Source organism: Salvelinus sp. IW2-2015, linkage group LG2 (assembly GCF_002910315.2).
Source record: "Salvelinus sp. IW2-2015 linkage group LG2, ASM291031v2, whole genome shotgun sequence".
In the NCBI taxonomy this organism is placed as follows: domain Eukaryota; kingdom Metazoa; phylum Chordata; class Actinopteri; order Salmoniformes; family Salmonidae; genus Salvelinus; species Salvelinus sp. IW2-2015.
Genome location: NC_036839.1, coordinates 2,773,516 through 2,788,693, shown reverse-complemented (window position 1 = coordinate 2,788,693; position 15,178 = coordinate 2,773,516). Strand labels below are relative to the sequence as shown.

General features: G+C 42.2%; 1 protein-coding gene across 2 annotated transcripts; it reads right to left on the bottom strand.

The window, feature by feature from the left end:
• Positions 1-270: 270 nt before the first annotated feature.
• On the bottom strand, positions 271-9,861 carry LOC111973233 (calcium-binding protein 39). Of its 2 annotated transcripts, none has more exons than XM_024000528.2 (8): positions 9,675-9,861; positions 5,338-5,512; positions 4,871-5,035; positions 4,514-4,632; positions 2,194-2,362; positions 1,846-1,971; positions 1,521-1,664; positions 271-1,164 (listed from the first exon to the last, which is right to left on the bottom strand). In XM_024000528.2, exons 2-8 carry the CDS (start codon positions 5,452-5,454, stop codon positions 973-975), a joined length of 1,032 nt encoding a protein of 343 aa, XP_023856296.1. In that variant the 5' UTR covers positions 5,455-5,512; positions 9,675-9,861; the 3' UTR covers positions 271-972. The 2 variants fall into 2 exon arrangements, with proteins under 2 accessions (XP_023856296.1, XP_070302736.1); XM_070446635.1 differs by having other exon boundaries at positions 4,871-5,028; positions 5,330-5,512; positions 9,675-9,859.
• Positions 9,862-15,178: the final 5,317 nt, after the last annotated feature.

The following is a 15,178-nucleotide window of genomic DNA, read 5'->3' as shown; positions in this document are numbered from 1 at the left end:
GAGCGTCCGGGCGGGGGAAAAAGAGAGTGCCAACATTGGGATCAATCAGAGCAAAGAATGGATGGCTGCCTATGGTCACCCTGCAGCGTTATCTGACAGTCTATTTTAGTCTACTAGCCTGGCTCCTACCTCACAAATCTCATCGATTCATGTTTCAGATTTTTTTTTATTGCCATCTCTGATGGATTCTATTAGGACAACTGATGCAGAGGACTCGCATCTTTGAGCTTTCTATTGTCACTTTGTGTGCTGTTAGTAGCTGGACTGAAGATAATTACGTAGTTATCAACTAAAGATTACAATGACCTACTTCGCCCCAAGTGTCTATCCCAAGCAAAGAATAATACCACTAAGCTCATCCACATATTAAAAGAGCTCTTAAATAAAGCAATAAACCAAGATATTATGGAATTTGTTAAGTGTGGTGTTAGTTACAAAATAAAATGTTAACTATTATAGAATAACGCCAGCAAAAGAATATCTTGATTTAAAAATTCTAGGTCCTAAAATATCATATAGGACATCGCCTTTTAAAAGCTTGCAAATTTATTTGACATTTCCTGTAAAGTTTGGTGAGACTTTGCCTGTTGTCAGAGAGTTTATTCCGTTTTATGTTGACCACGTATCCTAATTTCCCAGGAAATTGCTCAGGTGTGCTACTGTGCTTAAGGTCCAATATAACATCATCTGACAAAGTGCATTGATTCATACGAATTGGCTGAAATAGCTCTATGGTTTAAATAACTGTTCTTGGGTCACTCTTGTTGTGTGTGCCTTAAAAATGACCTCCGCTCCCACATGAGCATTAGAAACTTAAAAAGGGACGAGGAGGGAGTTTGTACAATATATATTTTCCTATGTTTGAAGTTAAGAGAAGGGAAGAGTAATAGATTCTAGTCAAGCATGACTCCCTCGCTCTCACCATCATTCTCACTCTCTCCCTCTGAACTGGCGTCCCCCTTGCCTGCCCCCTCACGCCTCCTCTGGTGGCGGGGGTCTCTTCAGGTCGCGGATCTGCTTGATCAGGTAGTTCTTCTCGTCACAGAACTGCTCGTCCTCAGAGCGATCCGTCTGGAAGTGGCTCAGGAATTCCACCAGCTTGGCCTGGTTCTTCAGCAGGATGTCCAGCACAGGCTGAGTCTTGTTGGGGTTGGCCACAAACACCTAGGACCAGAGTGGACAGTCTTTGAATTGAATAGTGCTACAGCGTGAGTGAGTGCCATAGCCTGACATCTATTCTAGTTGGTTAACTGGTAAATGTATACCTTAGTATATGTTAATGGAATCATTTATTTAGAATAATACAACAGTATGAAGTTATAACTAACTTTTAAAGGCAGCATTCATATTTCTGCATCCTCTATAAAGACTGAGAATGATAGATTAGGGGATGAAAATGTGAATAACATGTATTTTAGGTCAAGTAACCCAAAACGGTGGAAACTAGGACAAGCAGAGAATGAGGCCAGAATCTGTACCCTCAGCCTTGGCCGATCCCTTAATTAAAGATTTCTACACACCTTGAAGACATGGAAGGCCTCAAACTGGATGTTGCGGCTGTTGTCTCGCAGCATGTTCATCATCATCTTCAAGTTCTCTGCACGACTGATGTACTTGGTCATCACAGTGAAGTTATGTCTGTCCAGAAGAAGCTCTCCCAGGAGCTACAAAACAGTTTGGTTAGTAATATAAAAAAGAGGGTCATCATTGCTTTTAGGATAAGTTAGTAAGATATTTCAGTTACAGAAGATAGTAATAATTGAGTCACGTGAGAGGTCAAAACTTTAAAATGTTGGGTTTTATGACAAAGTGATACCATGCAGCATCAAACGTGATATAGAGTACCTTCAGGGACTGCCGTTTGGTGACATAATTCTCGGAATGCAGGAGCTTCTCATATTCTGTAAACACCCTGTCATAATTGGTCTCCAGAAAATCTGCGCACATAATCTTATGTCTCGTGAGAAGATCCTAGCAACACATTTGAGAGAAAAGAACAGGATATTAGATCAAGAAATAACAGATCATACTAAGGACACTAGTGCTAACGTTCTGTCCAGGGGATGTACTTGTGCATCAAGCTGCCTCACGATACAGGAGGTTGGACATAGGGCAGGAGCCTTTCTGGCTCGGACAAGGCTTAGTTACAGTACGCACATAGGCCATAAAGAACTGAGAAAGGCAGCAGTGTACCTTGAATGAAGCGAAAGCATCTGAGGCGATGTCGAAGGTGGACAGCTCTACATAGCGAAAGAAGCAGTAGAAGTCCTCAGAGAAAAGAACGCTGCGCGCCAGGGGCTCATGACGCAGGCACTCCCTTAGCATCATCCCACAGTTCAGAGCCACTTCCGCACTCTCGTACCTGCAAAGGTGGGATTCATGTCAGTAGTGCTCAACACTACTACATGGGTGTGTTTTGTTGGTGATTATTCATTTAGGATCTGCTGAGATTGTATGCACGTGGGTCTGTTAATAGGGATGTGGCGGTCATGACATTTTGTCAGATGGCGGTCATGAAATTGACTGCTGGTCTCACAGCAATTGACCGTTAATTAACAAACATGTTAAGCATCTCCAGGCCTCCACGCACACAAGCCTTTGGAACATCAACATTTTTTAAAAGTATAATAAGTCCATTTTATATACACCATCACAAATGCATTAAACCTGCCTAAAATAAATAAAGAAACATTATGATATGAAGAAAGTGTATTTCAGAAGAACAGAATGAGTTGGCCAACTGTATGTTATCTGGCTGCTGTATGTATGCCAACTGTATGTTATCCATTCCATAGGCTAGTTCATTTAGCAGACACAATATGCTAATAAGTGCCGTTATTTTATATTAAGAAGAATATCATTTACTTAAATTAATAAAATAGAAAGGATATTTTTCCCATTCCAGAGTGAGTGCACATATGAAGAGGCTATGTTGAGCATAAAAGTGATAATTTGAAGAAAAAAAGTCCTATAGACTAGATTTAGAGTTATTTGGCAACTTAAGCTATGAAAGATAGAATGTCTTAAAAATCAAAACAAATATGGCCTGCATGATGCAACTATAGCCTATTGATGATTTGAGAAACTCACAAAAAAAAGCGTGCACTGATTAAAATCATGCAGGGTAGTCTACTCCAGTTTTAGAGCGGGGCATGTGCTTAATATGAGCAGCTGAGAAATAAATATCTTTGCAGCTGGGATCCTCTTTTTAGTGGCAACCATCAAAACTCTGCTTTCACAGGATTGCATATAGAAATGTCTGGGCTTATAAGAACACATTTCACTCCACGCTTCAGCCACTGTTTGAGGAGCATGCAGGCTCTTGCTGCACGACAGGTGAAACTCTGTATCCCATGGGCTCTCCAACCTTGTTCCTGCAACTAACCCGTGCTTCATTTGGGAAACTAAGTGAAATCTGTTAAGGAACATCGATAGTAATAGGTTCACAACTGAACATATTTAATTCAACTGTTGATAGCCTCCCTCTCAGCGTACTTGAGAAAGGAATGGAGGAGAAAGAGGAAACGCAAAGTGGTGAGATATTCTGTAGCTAAAAGTAATGTCAGCCGAAAAAACAATATTATTTAATGCCCTATTACAAGGCTATTCAAAATTGAATTCACTATAAATTGTAGGCTAACTCTGTAAGCCGCTCTCCACAATCAATGAACCAATGGCATTGCCTAGGCCTATACGTTCTCTCCCAAACTCATTGATAGAAAGTTTGGAGCGTAACATCCGTTAACCAGTCCATCCTGTATGCATTATACAGTGCACACTCTACTAGTATTTGTTAAATTTTTTAGTATAGGCTAGACCAATTATGTACCAAAGAAATCTTAAATCTTTATATTTTATGCTGTGCGTAATATACATATAATGGCACAATCATTTTCATTCAGTTGTTTATTTTTTAGCTTGGGCTCTTATATAGGCCTATGCGTAAGCTCTAACAATATTGGCGTTTTGAATGAATCATCACCTTAGAAAGCGCTGTCCATTTTGTTGTGTTCAGCTTTGAAAAAACATCCACAACGACCAATGTTTTCCACTCAGTTCCAACCTGTTGTTGAACTTCTTTCTTCAAATTGATCGATCACAGTGAGGTGAGTTTTCAAAGCATGATACTGTTTTGATGTCATTTTCGATTGCATTTCTATTAATATCAGAGTGGTTAGAGGGACAATAGAGCGCCGAGTACCAGGCCATTAGTGACCTGATGGTCGTTAGCGAGTTGGGTACTACCAACGCACGTCCAGAGTGCATAAGAGGAGATTACTGTGACAACGGTCACGTGGAAATTTACTGTGGTCATGACTCATGACTGACGGTCCGCGGTAATACGGTCACCGCAGCAGCCCTATCTGTAAATGAACAAAGAGGGGAGTTAAATGCCTAAAAAGTCCATTAAAATGGGGATAAACCTAACTAAAATAGATAAATCCATGCCTCTCGCTATGTCTTGCATGTCTACTGATCTAACAGATGGCAGATGGGCAGCTTTGAGACTCACCCTTTCAGCAGCATGAAGAGGATCTGTGGGTGTGAGGAGATATACTCAACCGTGGGCGTACGGGTGCCAATCTGACGCCGTACAATGTTGCTGAACAGCTGGACCACATCCTTCTTTCCCTGGTGGACGATGATGATGATAAACATTACACTCACTTAAGAATAGGAGGGTGATACTGTATGCGCATGTTCAAAAATACTGAGATAAAGGAATGAGAGGCCCACAGAACACTGTCACTCCCCAGTGCTTTATGCTCCGCCCTCTTCTGTATTCATTCATACATCCACTATGGATTACCGTTGTATCCTGAATATATTTCCCCCCCGCACAAAACTAATGGGTAGAACATTCCCCCACCTCAAAATCAATCCTTTGCAGGTTTGCAATGAGAGCAATGAGGAGGTTGGTGTTGTAGAGCTCCTGGGCCAGTTGGGCAACTGCCTCCGTTTGAGGCTCCTTGTCTCCTGTACCACACAGCACCTCTTTCAGAGATGACAGGTTCTTAGACACCTCTTCTGCAACCTGGTGACAAGAAGATATGAGGGAACAGCACTTAGTTAAATCAGGGGCTGCATCTGAAATGGCACCTTATTCCCTATAATATAGAGCACTATTAACCAAAACCCATATATGGCTCTGGTCAAAAGTAATGCACTATATAGGGATTAGGGTGCCATTTCAGACGCATCCAATGACTCTCACGCCATTTCTATATGATGCTGCTGTCTTGATGCTCAAACGTTAGAGACCGACTTTTACTAACAAATGCCAACAGACAATTTCTAGTGTGCTCTCAAAACAGCAGTCCACAAGTACCACCTGACCTTTTCACATTTTTTGCTTTCTGCCGCATCCAGCTTTTCCAAGTAAGCCACGTTCTCCTTCAGACTCTTCACAATCTCTGCTGGGCTCTTCTGAGACTTCCCGAAGGGGAAAGGCATGATGAGAAGGTGATGAGTTGAGTCTGGATGTAGAACGGGAAAAAATGCGCCGCTTTCCCTTTGGATAAAATGTATTGGAGACGAATGATGAGCTATTACGTAAACAAACTGCAGCACACATGGTCTGACTGAGATCAGGGCCTATGCCGTCGCTAAAAAATGCACATTACAGTACACTATGGTAACCAGAGCCACAAATACAGTTGAAGTTGGAAGTTTACATACACTTAGGTTGCAGTCATTAAAACTCGTTTTTCAAACACTCCACAAATTTCTTGTTAACAAACTATAGTTTTGGCAAGTCGGTTAGGACATCTACTTTGTGCATGACAAGTAATTTTTCCATCAATTGTTTACAGACATTATTTCACTTATAATTCACTGTATCACAATTCCAGTGGGTCAGAAGTCTACATAGACTAAGTTGACTGTGCCTTTAAACAGATTGGTTAATTCCAGGAAAACAATGTATTGGCTTTAGAAGCTTCTGAGAGGCTAATTGACATAATTTCAGTCAATTGGAGGTGTACCTGTGGATGTATTTCAAGGCCCACCTTCAAACTCGGTGCCTCTTTGCTTGACATCATGGGAAAATCAAAAGAAATCAGCCATGACCTCAAAAAAAAATTTGTAGACCTCCACAAGTCTGGTTCATCATTGGGAGCAATTTCCAAATGCCTGAAGGTACCACGTTCATCTGTACAAACAATAGTACGCAAGTATAAACACCATGGGACCAAGCAGCTGTCATACCGCTCAAGGAGACGCGTTCTGTTTCCTAGAAATTAAAGTACTTTGGTGAAAAAGTGCAAATCAATCCCAGAACAACAGCAAAGGACCTTGTGAAGATGCTGGAGGATACAGGTACAAAAGAATCAATATCCACAGTAAAATGAGTCATATATTAACATAACCTGAAAGGCCGCTCAGCAAGGAAGAAGCCACTGCTCCAAAACTGCCATAAAAAAGCCAGACTACGGTTTGCAACCCCACATTGGGACAAAGATCGTACTTTTTGGAGAAATGTCCTCTGGTCTGATGAAACAAAAATAGAACTGTTTGGCCATAATGACCATGGTTATGTTTGGAGGAAAAAGGGGTAGGCTTGCAAGCCGAAGAACATCATCCCAACCGTGAAGCACGGGGATGGCAGCATCATGTTGTGGGGGTGCTTTGATGCAGGAGGGACTGGTGCACTTCACAAAATAGATGGCAACATGAGGTGGAAAATTATGTGGATATATTGTAGCAACGTCTCAAGACATCAGTCAGGAAGTTAAAGCTTGGTCGCAAATGGGTCTTCCAAATGGACAACGACCTCAAGCATACTTCCAAATTTGTGGCAAAATGGCTTAAGGACAACAAAGTCAAGGTATTGGAGTGGCCATCACAAAGCCCTGACCTCAATCCTATAGAAAAATTGTGGGCAAAACTGAAAAAGTGTGTGCGAGCAAGGAAGCCTACAAACCTGACTCCGTTACATCAGCTCTGTCAGGAGGAATGGGCCAAAATTCACCCAACTTATTGTGAGAAGCTTGTGGAAGGTTACCCGAAATGTTTCACCCAAGTTAAACAGAATGCTATCAAATACTAATTGAGTGTGTGTAAACTTCTGACCCACTGGGAATGTGATGAAAGAAATAAAAGCTGAAATAAATCACTCTCTACTATTATTCTGACATTTCACATTCTTAAAATAAAGTGGTGATCCTAACTGACCTAAGACAGTGAATTTTTACTAGAATTAAATGTCAGGAATTGTGAAAAACTGAGTTTAAATGTATTTGGCTAAGGTGTATGTAAACTTCCGACTTCAACTGTACATACATACACACAAAAAAGTATGTGGACACCCCTTCAAATTAGTGGATTCGGCTATTTCAGTTCTTCAAATGTATGCCCTGCTAGAGCTTCCCCGGTCCACTGTAAGTGCTGTTATTGTGAAGTAGAAACATCTTGGAGCAACAACAGCTCAGCCGCGAAGTGATAGGCCACATAAGCTCACAGAACGGGACTGCCGAGTGCTGAAGCGAGTAAAAATCATCTGTCCTTGATTGCAACACTCATTACCGAGTTCCAAACTGCCTCTGGAAGCAACGTCAGCACAATAACTGTTTGTCGGGAGCTTCATGAAATGGGTTTCCGTGGCTGAGCAGCTGCACACAAGCCTAAGATCACCATGTGCAATGCCAAGCGTGGCTGGAGTGGTGTAAAGCTCGCCACCATTTGACTACTTGTTTTTGTAACTGATGCAGTAGAATCAGATAAAAAAAAATATATATATACACCTTATGGAACAGGGGGGGACTGTGAAGAGACACACACACACACACGATAAGACACGCACTCTACAGACAAGTACACATGGATTTTGTATTGTAGATATGTGATAGTAGAGAAGTGGCCTGAGGGAACATACTTAATGTGTTGTGAAAATTGTTATGAAATGTCATCTAATATTTMTTATTGTAAATAACTGCCTTAATGTTGCTGGACCCCAGGAAGAGTAACAGCTAATGGGGATCCTTAATAAATACAAATACTCTAAAGCAGTGGAAACACGTTCTCTAGAGTGATGAATCACGCTTCACCATCGGGCAGTTTGACAGACGAATCTGGGTTTGGCAGATGCCCGTAGATCGCTACCTTCCCCAATGCAGTGCCAACTGTAAAGTTTGGTGGAGGAGGAATAATGGTCTGGGGCTGTTTATGGTTTGGGCTAGGCCCTTTATTTCCAGTGAAGGGAAATCTTAACGCCACAGCATACATTCTAAACAATTCTGTGCTTCCAACTTTGTGGCAACAGTTTGGGGAAGGCTCCATGCACAAAGCGAGGTCCATACAGAAAATGGTTTGTTGAGATCGGTGTGGAAAACCTTGACTGGCTTGCACAGAGCCCTGACCTCAACCACATCGAACACCTTTGGGATGAATTGTAACTCCGACTGCAAGCCAGGCCTAATCACCCAACATCAGTGTCCGACCTCAATAATGTGCTTGTGGCTGAATGGAAGCAATTCCCCGCAGCAATGTTCCAACATCTAGTGGAAAGCCTTCCCAGGAGAGTGAAGGCTGTTATAGCAGCAAAGGGGGGGGAACCAACTCTATATTAATGCCCATAATTTTGAAATGAGATGTTCAATGAGCAGGTGTCCACATACTTTTGGTCATGTAGTGTATTAATATATGGCTCTGATGGTAACTAACAAATCAAATCATGTCCTGACAATGGCACATTTGCTCATCACCATAATTAGCCTAAGCTGTAGGCTACATTCACAGCTACACATGTTATTTATCTTTTTGGTCCTTTGCACCCCTGTATCTCTACTTGCACATCATCATCTGCACATCGATCACTCCAGCATTAATGCTAAATTGTAATTATTTCACCTCTATGGCCTATTGGCCTTACCTCCCTAATCCTCTACATTTGCACACACTGTACATTGATTTTCCTATTGACTGTACGTTTGTTTATGTGCATGTAACTCTGTGTTGTTTTTGTCGCACTGCTTTGCTTTATCTTGGCCAGGTCACAATTGTAAATGAGAACTTGTTCTCAACTGACCTACCTGGTTAAATAAAGGTGAAATAAAATAAAAATATTTGTGGTCAGACAATAGAAAACAGAATGATCAGATCATAGCAATCAACTGGGTCAAATCTAATGCAGGGTCCCTGGGAGCTACATGTTAGGAAGTTAGCTAGGTGTCTATCTGTATTGGGCCATCCCCACCCATAGCCAAATGGTAAACTATTATACGAGTTATTGGTGATTTTCCAAAGTAATATCCGGGTGTCACTCAAACGTGCTGATTAAATCGCTATTATTGTATGCTACCTTTCAGTTAGACCGTGGCAATGAGTTTGTTGACGATTGGTTAGAACTGATGATTGATTAGCTAGCTACTTTTATTTTGGCTTGCTAGATAGCTCAGTTTGTTGACATTGTACATGAACCTATAGGACACTGACAGCTAGCTAGTTAGCTAGCCAGCCAAATGTTAATCTTGTCTCGCTAACTTGGCTAGCTAAATCAAATTGTGACAACACACTAAATAACCACAAGAACACAGTCAAATACGATTTCCAGAAAGTTGCTAGCTATCTTAGTAGCAAGCGAACAGTAGCTATTAGTTAAAAACAACGAACGATTAGCAAACGCACAGCTGGCTAGCTAGCTCGTTTAGCATGCTACAGTAGCTTTTTTAACTCACCAAGCTCAGAAGGTAACTTCGAAATGTTTACAAAATATCCTGTGGGAAGTGTAATACTTATACTAAATCTATACACCACACCTAATAACGAACTTCATCACTATCGTGCAAAATTATTTTCCCGTGATCTAAACAGTATTTCTACTGGCTAGTTGTTGTCAAACAACTTAATTTCCCCTAACTCCTCGTTCTGGAGAAGAGGGCGGGCATGTTATGTTTGAGATGTTCGATTGACATAATTTTTAAACCAATCAAACTTAAATGATGGAACGACACGGCCCTAATCCCCGCCCCTGAACCAAAAAATTGAAACAATGTTGCATTGAAACATTATGATTAAATCTATTAAAAAGCATCATTTCTACAGATTACAGTAACAGATGTAGCTATTTGAGGATACATTGTAGCAAGCCCTGTGTACCGGTTTCAATCAACTTGGAAACTTATTTGAAATGCTCATCAAAATACTGCATCAAACAGTATACCTTTAAGCACAGTCTTTCCAGTTATTATAGGCCTACATATTGACAAAACATTATTTACAGTTACTGACATTTTCTCAGATGCACCAGCCAGGTTGACCGGTTGTACATGTAGGCCCTATATTTCCTAATAAGGCCAGCATGGGTTGAAATGCTAATTGTAAAATTCTTTAGGATTAAGATTTTTTTTTGCACGTTAGGCAAATGGCCATAATGAAGAATGAATAGCCATAGACCTGGCTAGGGTTGCAAAGGGTCGGAAACTTTCCGGTAAACTTCCAGAAATTTTCCGAAAATTTTCCATGGGAAGTTAAGCCTGGGAATTTTGCTTAAATTCATCAAAAAATGTGCTTATAGCAGTCAACATTTTTTGAATGATACACATAAGGCAATTCTAGGTCTTGTGGCATATTTTGGTTAAACTATCCCCAATTCAATGGAATTGCAACCCTCTGCATGCACAGTGCACTCTTCCATCACATGTACAGCTGATTCACAAGATCTTGCACACTAATGAGATGCTATTGAGCCCACACTACTGCACTGTCTGAGCCAAGGACTACATGCTTTCTGGTTTTGAGTACAATACTGGGTGGGGTGAATATATTTTATATGACATACATGATTTTTTTGTTAACTAGTAAATAGTAGCCTACAGCAAAGTGTGTTTAAATCATTTCTAACTTGTTAACAATTTCTGCTAGTTAGTTTTTGCTCCCATGTGGGTGTTAGCTTGCTTGAGCCTGCTAACTGAGGAGTGTTAATTCACCTGTTTCCATTCATGTTTCATTTTAAAACATTTGTCTTACAAAGGAGTTGTTTAATCTAACTGCTTAACTATTTATCTGTACATGGAATTGTATTTGTGTTTTTTAACAATTTTTTTTGTAATCTTTACTGGAAAATGCCACAGGCACTATCTGATGTGTGGAGACATTTCACTGCAGCTAATATAGAAGGAAAAGTTGTGTACATTTGCAAATACTGTGCCAAATCATATGTGAAGAATGCAACAAAGATGCAGAATCATCTGGCCAAGTATATAAAGTTCCCTCAGCGCTCACAAGCAACCTCTGACAAAAGTCCCTCTACTTCTATTCGATGTGAAAATGATGAATCAGACACCTTATCGATAGCAACGGCTCATGGTCCTCCTGGAATCAGAAGTTTTTTGACTCAATGGAGGAACGTAGTCAGAGATGCTGATGAATGTCTTGCTCGAGCTGTGTATGCAACTGATTCACCTCTGATGCTCACAGGCAATATGTATTGGAAGAGATTTCTGAATGTTCTTTGCCCAGCATACACCCCTCCAACCAGACATGCTTTATCTACTCATTTGCTGGATGCAGAGTTCAACAGAGTTCAAGTGAAGGTCAAGCAAATCATAGAGAAAGCAGACTGTATTGCAATCATCTCTGATGGGGGGGTCGAATGTTTATGGGCAAGGAATAATTAACTACATCATCTCCACCCCTCAACCAGTATTCTACAAGAGCACAGACACAAGGGACAACAGACACACCGGTCTCTACATTGCAGATGAGCTGAAGGCAGTCATCAATGACCTTGGACCACAGAAGGTATTTGCACTGGTGACAGACAATGCTGAGAACATGAAGGCAGCTTGGTCTATAGCGGGGAAGTCGTACCTTCACGTCACACCCATTGGCTGTGCTGCTCATACTTTGAACCTGCTCCTCAAGGACATCATGGCACTGAAAACAATGGATACACTCTACAAGAGAGCCAATGAAATGGTTAGGTATGTGAAGGGTCATCACGTTATAGCAGCAATCTACCTCACCAAGCAAAGTGACAAGAATAAGAGCACCGCATTGAAGCTGCCCAGCAACACATGTTGGGGTGGTGTTGTCATCATGTTTGACAGTCTCCTGGAGGGGAAGGAGTCTCCAAGAAATGGCCATATCACAGTCTGCCGAAGTGGACAGCCCCATCAAGAGGATCCTCCTGGATGATGTATTTTGTGAGAGAGCAGCCTGAAACTCCTGAAACCTATAGCAGTAGCCATCGCATGGATTGAGGGAGACAATGCCATCCTGTCTGATGTTCAGACTCTGCTTGCAGATGTAAAAGAAGAAATCCGTACTGCCCTGCCCACTTCACTATTGCTTCAAGCAGAAGAAACTGCAGTTCTGAAATACATCAAAAAGCGTGAAGACGTTTGCCTGATGCCCATACATGCCGCAGCGTACATGTTGGACCACAAATATGCTGGCAAGAGCATCCTGTCTGGTGCAGAGATCAACAAGGCCTATGGTGTCATCACTACTGTGTCTCGCCACCTTGGCCTGGATGAGGGCAAGGTTGTTGGAAGTCTGGCGAAGTACACTTCCAAGCAAGGGCTTTGGGATGGAGATGCAATATGGCAGTCGTGCCAACATATCTCATCAGCCACCTGGTGGAACGGACTTTGTGGATCTGAGGCTCTTTCCCCTGTTGCTTCCATCGTCCTCCAAATCTCACCAACATCAGCCGCCTCAGAGCGCAACTGGTCTTTTTTTGGGAACACACACACCAAAGCACGCAACAGGCTGACCAATACAAGGGTTGAACAATTGGTGGCCATCTGGGCAAATTTGAGGCTTTATGAGCCTGACAACGAGCCATCCTCAACAAGGTTGGAAAGTGACAGTGAAGATGAGGCCTCAGAGTCTGATGTTCAAGAGGTGGACATTGAGGAGGTGGCATGGAAGCCTGAGAGGAGGAAAACCAAAGCTTTAGTTTCTAGACTATCATTTTACAGATGTATGTTGAAAACGTTTTTGGGAGATGCGATGGATCATTGGGGATCATTCAATATTCTCTTTCTTTTGTTGTTCAGTGAAATCATCCCATGTGAAGAGTCAACTCCATTTAATTAAAGTTCAATTCATAACTAAATTGTTTTAAAAAATGTATATTGGAAGGATTTAATCATTTGCAATTATGTCTACTTATGATAAAGTTAAAAGGTTTAGGTTTCTGTCTCCATATGATATGGTAAATATATCCAATGCAAAAAAAATCTACATTTCAATGGTATTCATATTAATTCCCATATATTCCCGTTTCCACCTTTGAATATTCAACAAAATGTGCAAGCCTAGTCCTGGCGTGATCCAAAATATTTCAGAAATCAAATACTTCCATATTATGCCACCTTTTCTTCATACTAATAGACTAGGCCTATCTGTAGAACCGATGGTGTTGATGCGAGATATGAGCACTATTTGTTGTAGGCCTCATAGAGAGCATAATATTATTTGTTCGATGGCATCAGTGCTATCTTTGTACATTATTTGTACCAAAATGTGCGTGCATAGTTTAGTAGTGTATGCTGACCACACCGCTTGCGTCGTGTGCGKGAGCGTTGCAAAATAACTGTACACATGCATGTTATTCAATCATTGCACCCACACTGCGCACACATCAGCGAGCGTCTGCGTTGCCAGGCGCCAAAATAGAAATTGGTTCTATTTGTGATGCTCAACTCACTGCAAGTCCGTCCTCTCCCATCTCCTCATTGGTTTTTAGGAGCATATACCCAGGTGCCATCTATGTTACAACTGCAAGGAGGCTTATTGTGCAATTAAACTGAACGTCTTTACTTCCGAAGTCAACCACTCGTACAAAACTCACTCATCCAATCCTCACACCTCCATTTACACACAACGTACTTGATACATTCTTAAAGCAACAGTATTCAATACTCAACTAAGCTACGACACCATATTACTGAACACAACACCCCCCCAACCCTCCTGCTCTAGTTCACATATTCTTTAAGCCACGAGGGAGGAGCCATGACCCGTTGGGGTCTCCCAGTGTTCAAAGGTGCGGCTGGTGGCAGGGGAACTGCAGGCATTTGAGGCCTGACTGGTGGAAGGGCCCTGAACTGAGCCTGGTGAAGGGGTTTAGGTGCGTGAGCCCATTGAACTTGTTCCTGCCCATGGTGAGTTGTGGACAGACGGGTCAGGGAAGGATCCCCCACTGGCGAATGGACCTTTCTGAGGCGATGTACATGCCAGCGGGATCCATCCTGAAGTTGGAATGTTGAAGTCCCTAGCTGTCTTTCGACTATCAGGGGCTTGGACAAAAATGAGGAGAGCTTGTTCCGACGGTTGTCAGTCCTGATCCGCACCCAGTCCTGGGCCTTCAGGCTTAGTTGTTTCACTCTGTGAGATGTCTCATAATGTTGTTTCATACATTGCTGTGACGCTCCAACATAGGCTTGCCTTGCTGCAGCAAGCTTGTTCTTTTGTTTTGGGCAGAGGAAGTCCAAAGGGAGTTTCAGTTCCCTGCCAATCACCAGGGAGGCAGCAGACACCCCACTTGCCTAGTTAAATAAAGGTTCATTAAATAAAAATACACTAAAAAAGTATCTGACTGATAAGACAAGAACAGGTCTCTGACATGGCACTGGTGACTTTCAAGGAACTCCTCCCATATTCTGTAGAAATTCATAAAATTCTCTGCAAATAACATCGTCGCATGCCCAACAAGCAAGGCAAGCCTATGTCGGAACGGTAGCTCTGATGTGGAGTAGTGTAAGGCACATCCAAAGGTTGTCCCTTAGCCAAGTAGGCCCGTATTCCTTCCTTCAGGGTCCTGATCAAGCATTCCACCCCCCCATTTGCTGGTACACAGCCGGTCCGGATGTGCTTGAAAGATTTATTTTCAAGGTACTGTGGCATACAGCAGATCAGTCACCAGGGGGAGACTCGTTGAGGCCTGGTGACAGACGGTGTATACATCACAAGGCGATGGCTCCATCTGCTGGACGTGCCATGTCTCGATGGGTTCGCAGGCCAGGACTAATTGGGGCTGATTGGGAGTTGGTGAGTAATCAAGGGCTGATTGCTCACCAGCTGTGCAAGGCCCATAACACTTCCAGAAGGGCAGCACACAGGGAGAGTGGGGAAAAGAAAGGACTCCCGTATAGTTGGGGAAGGGTACAGAGGTAACAGGAGTGAGTGCAGTTTTGATCCCGACAGGATACAGCAAGACCCGGAGCCCAGA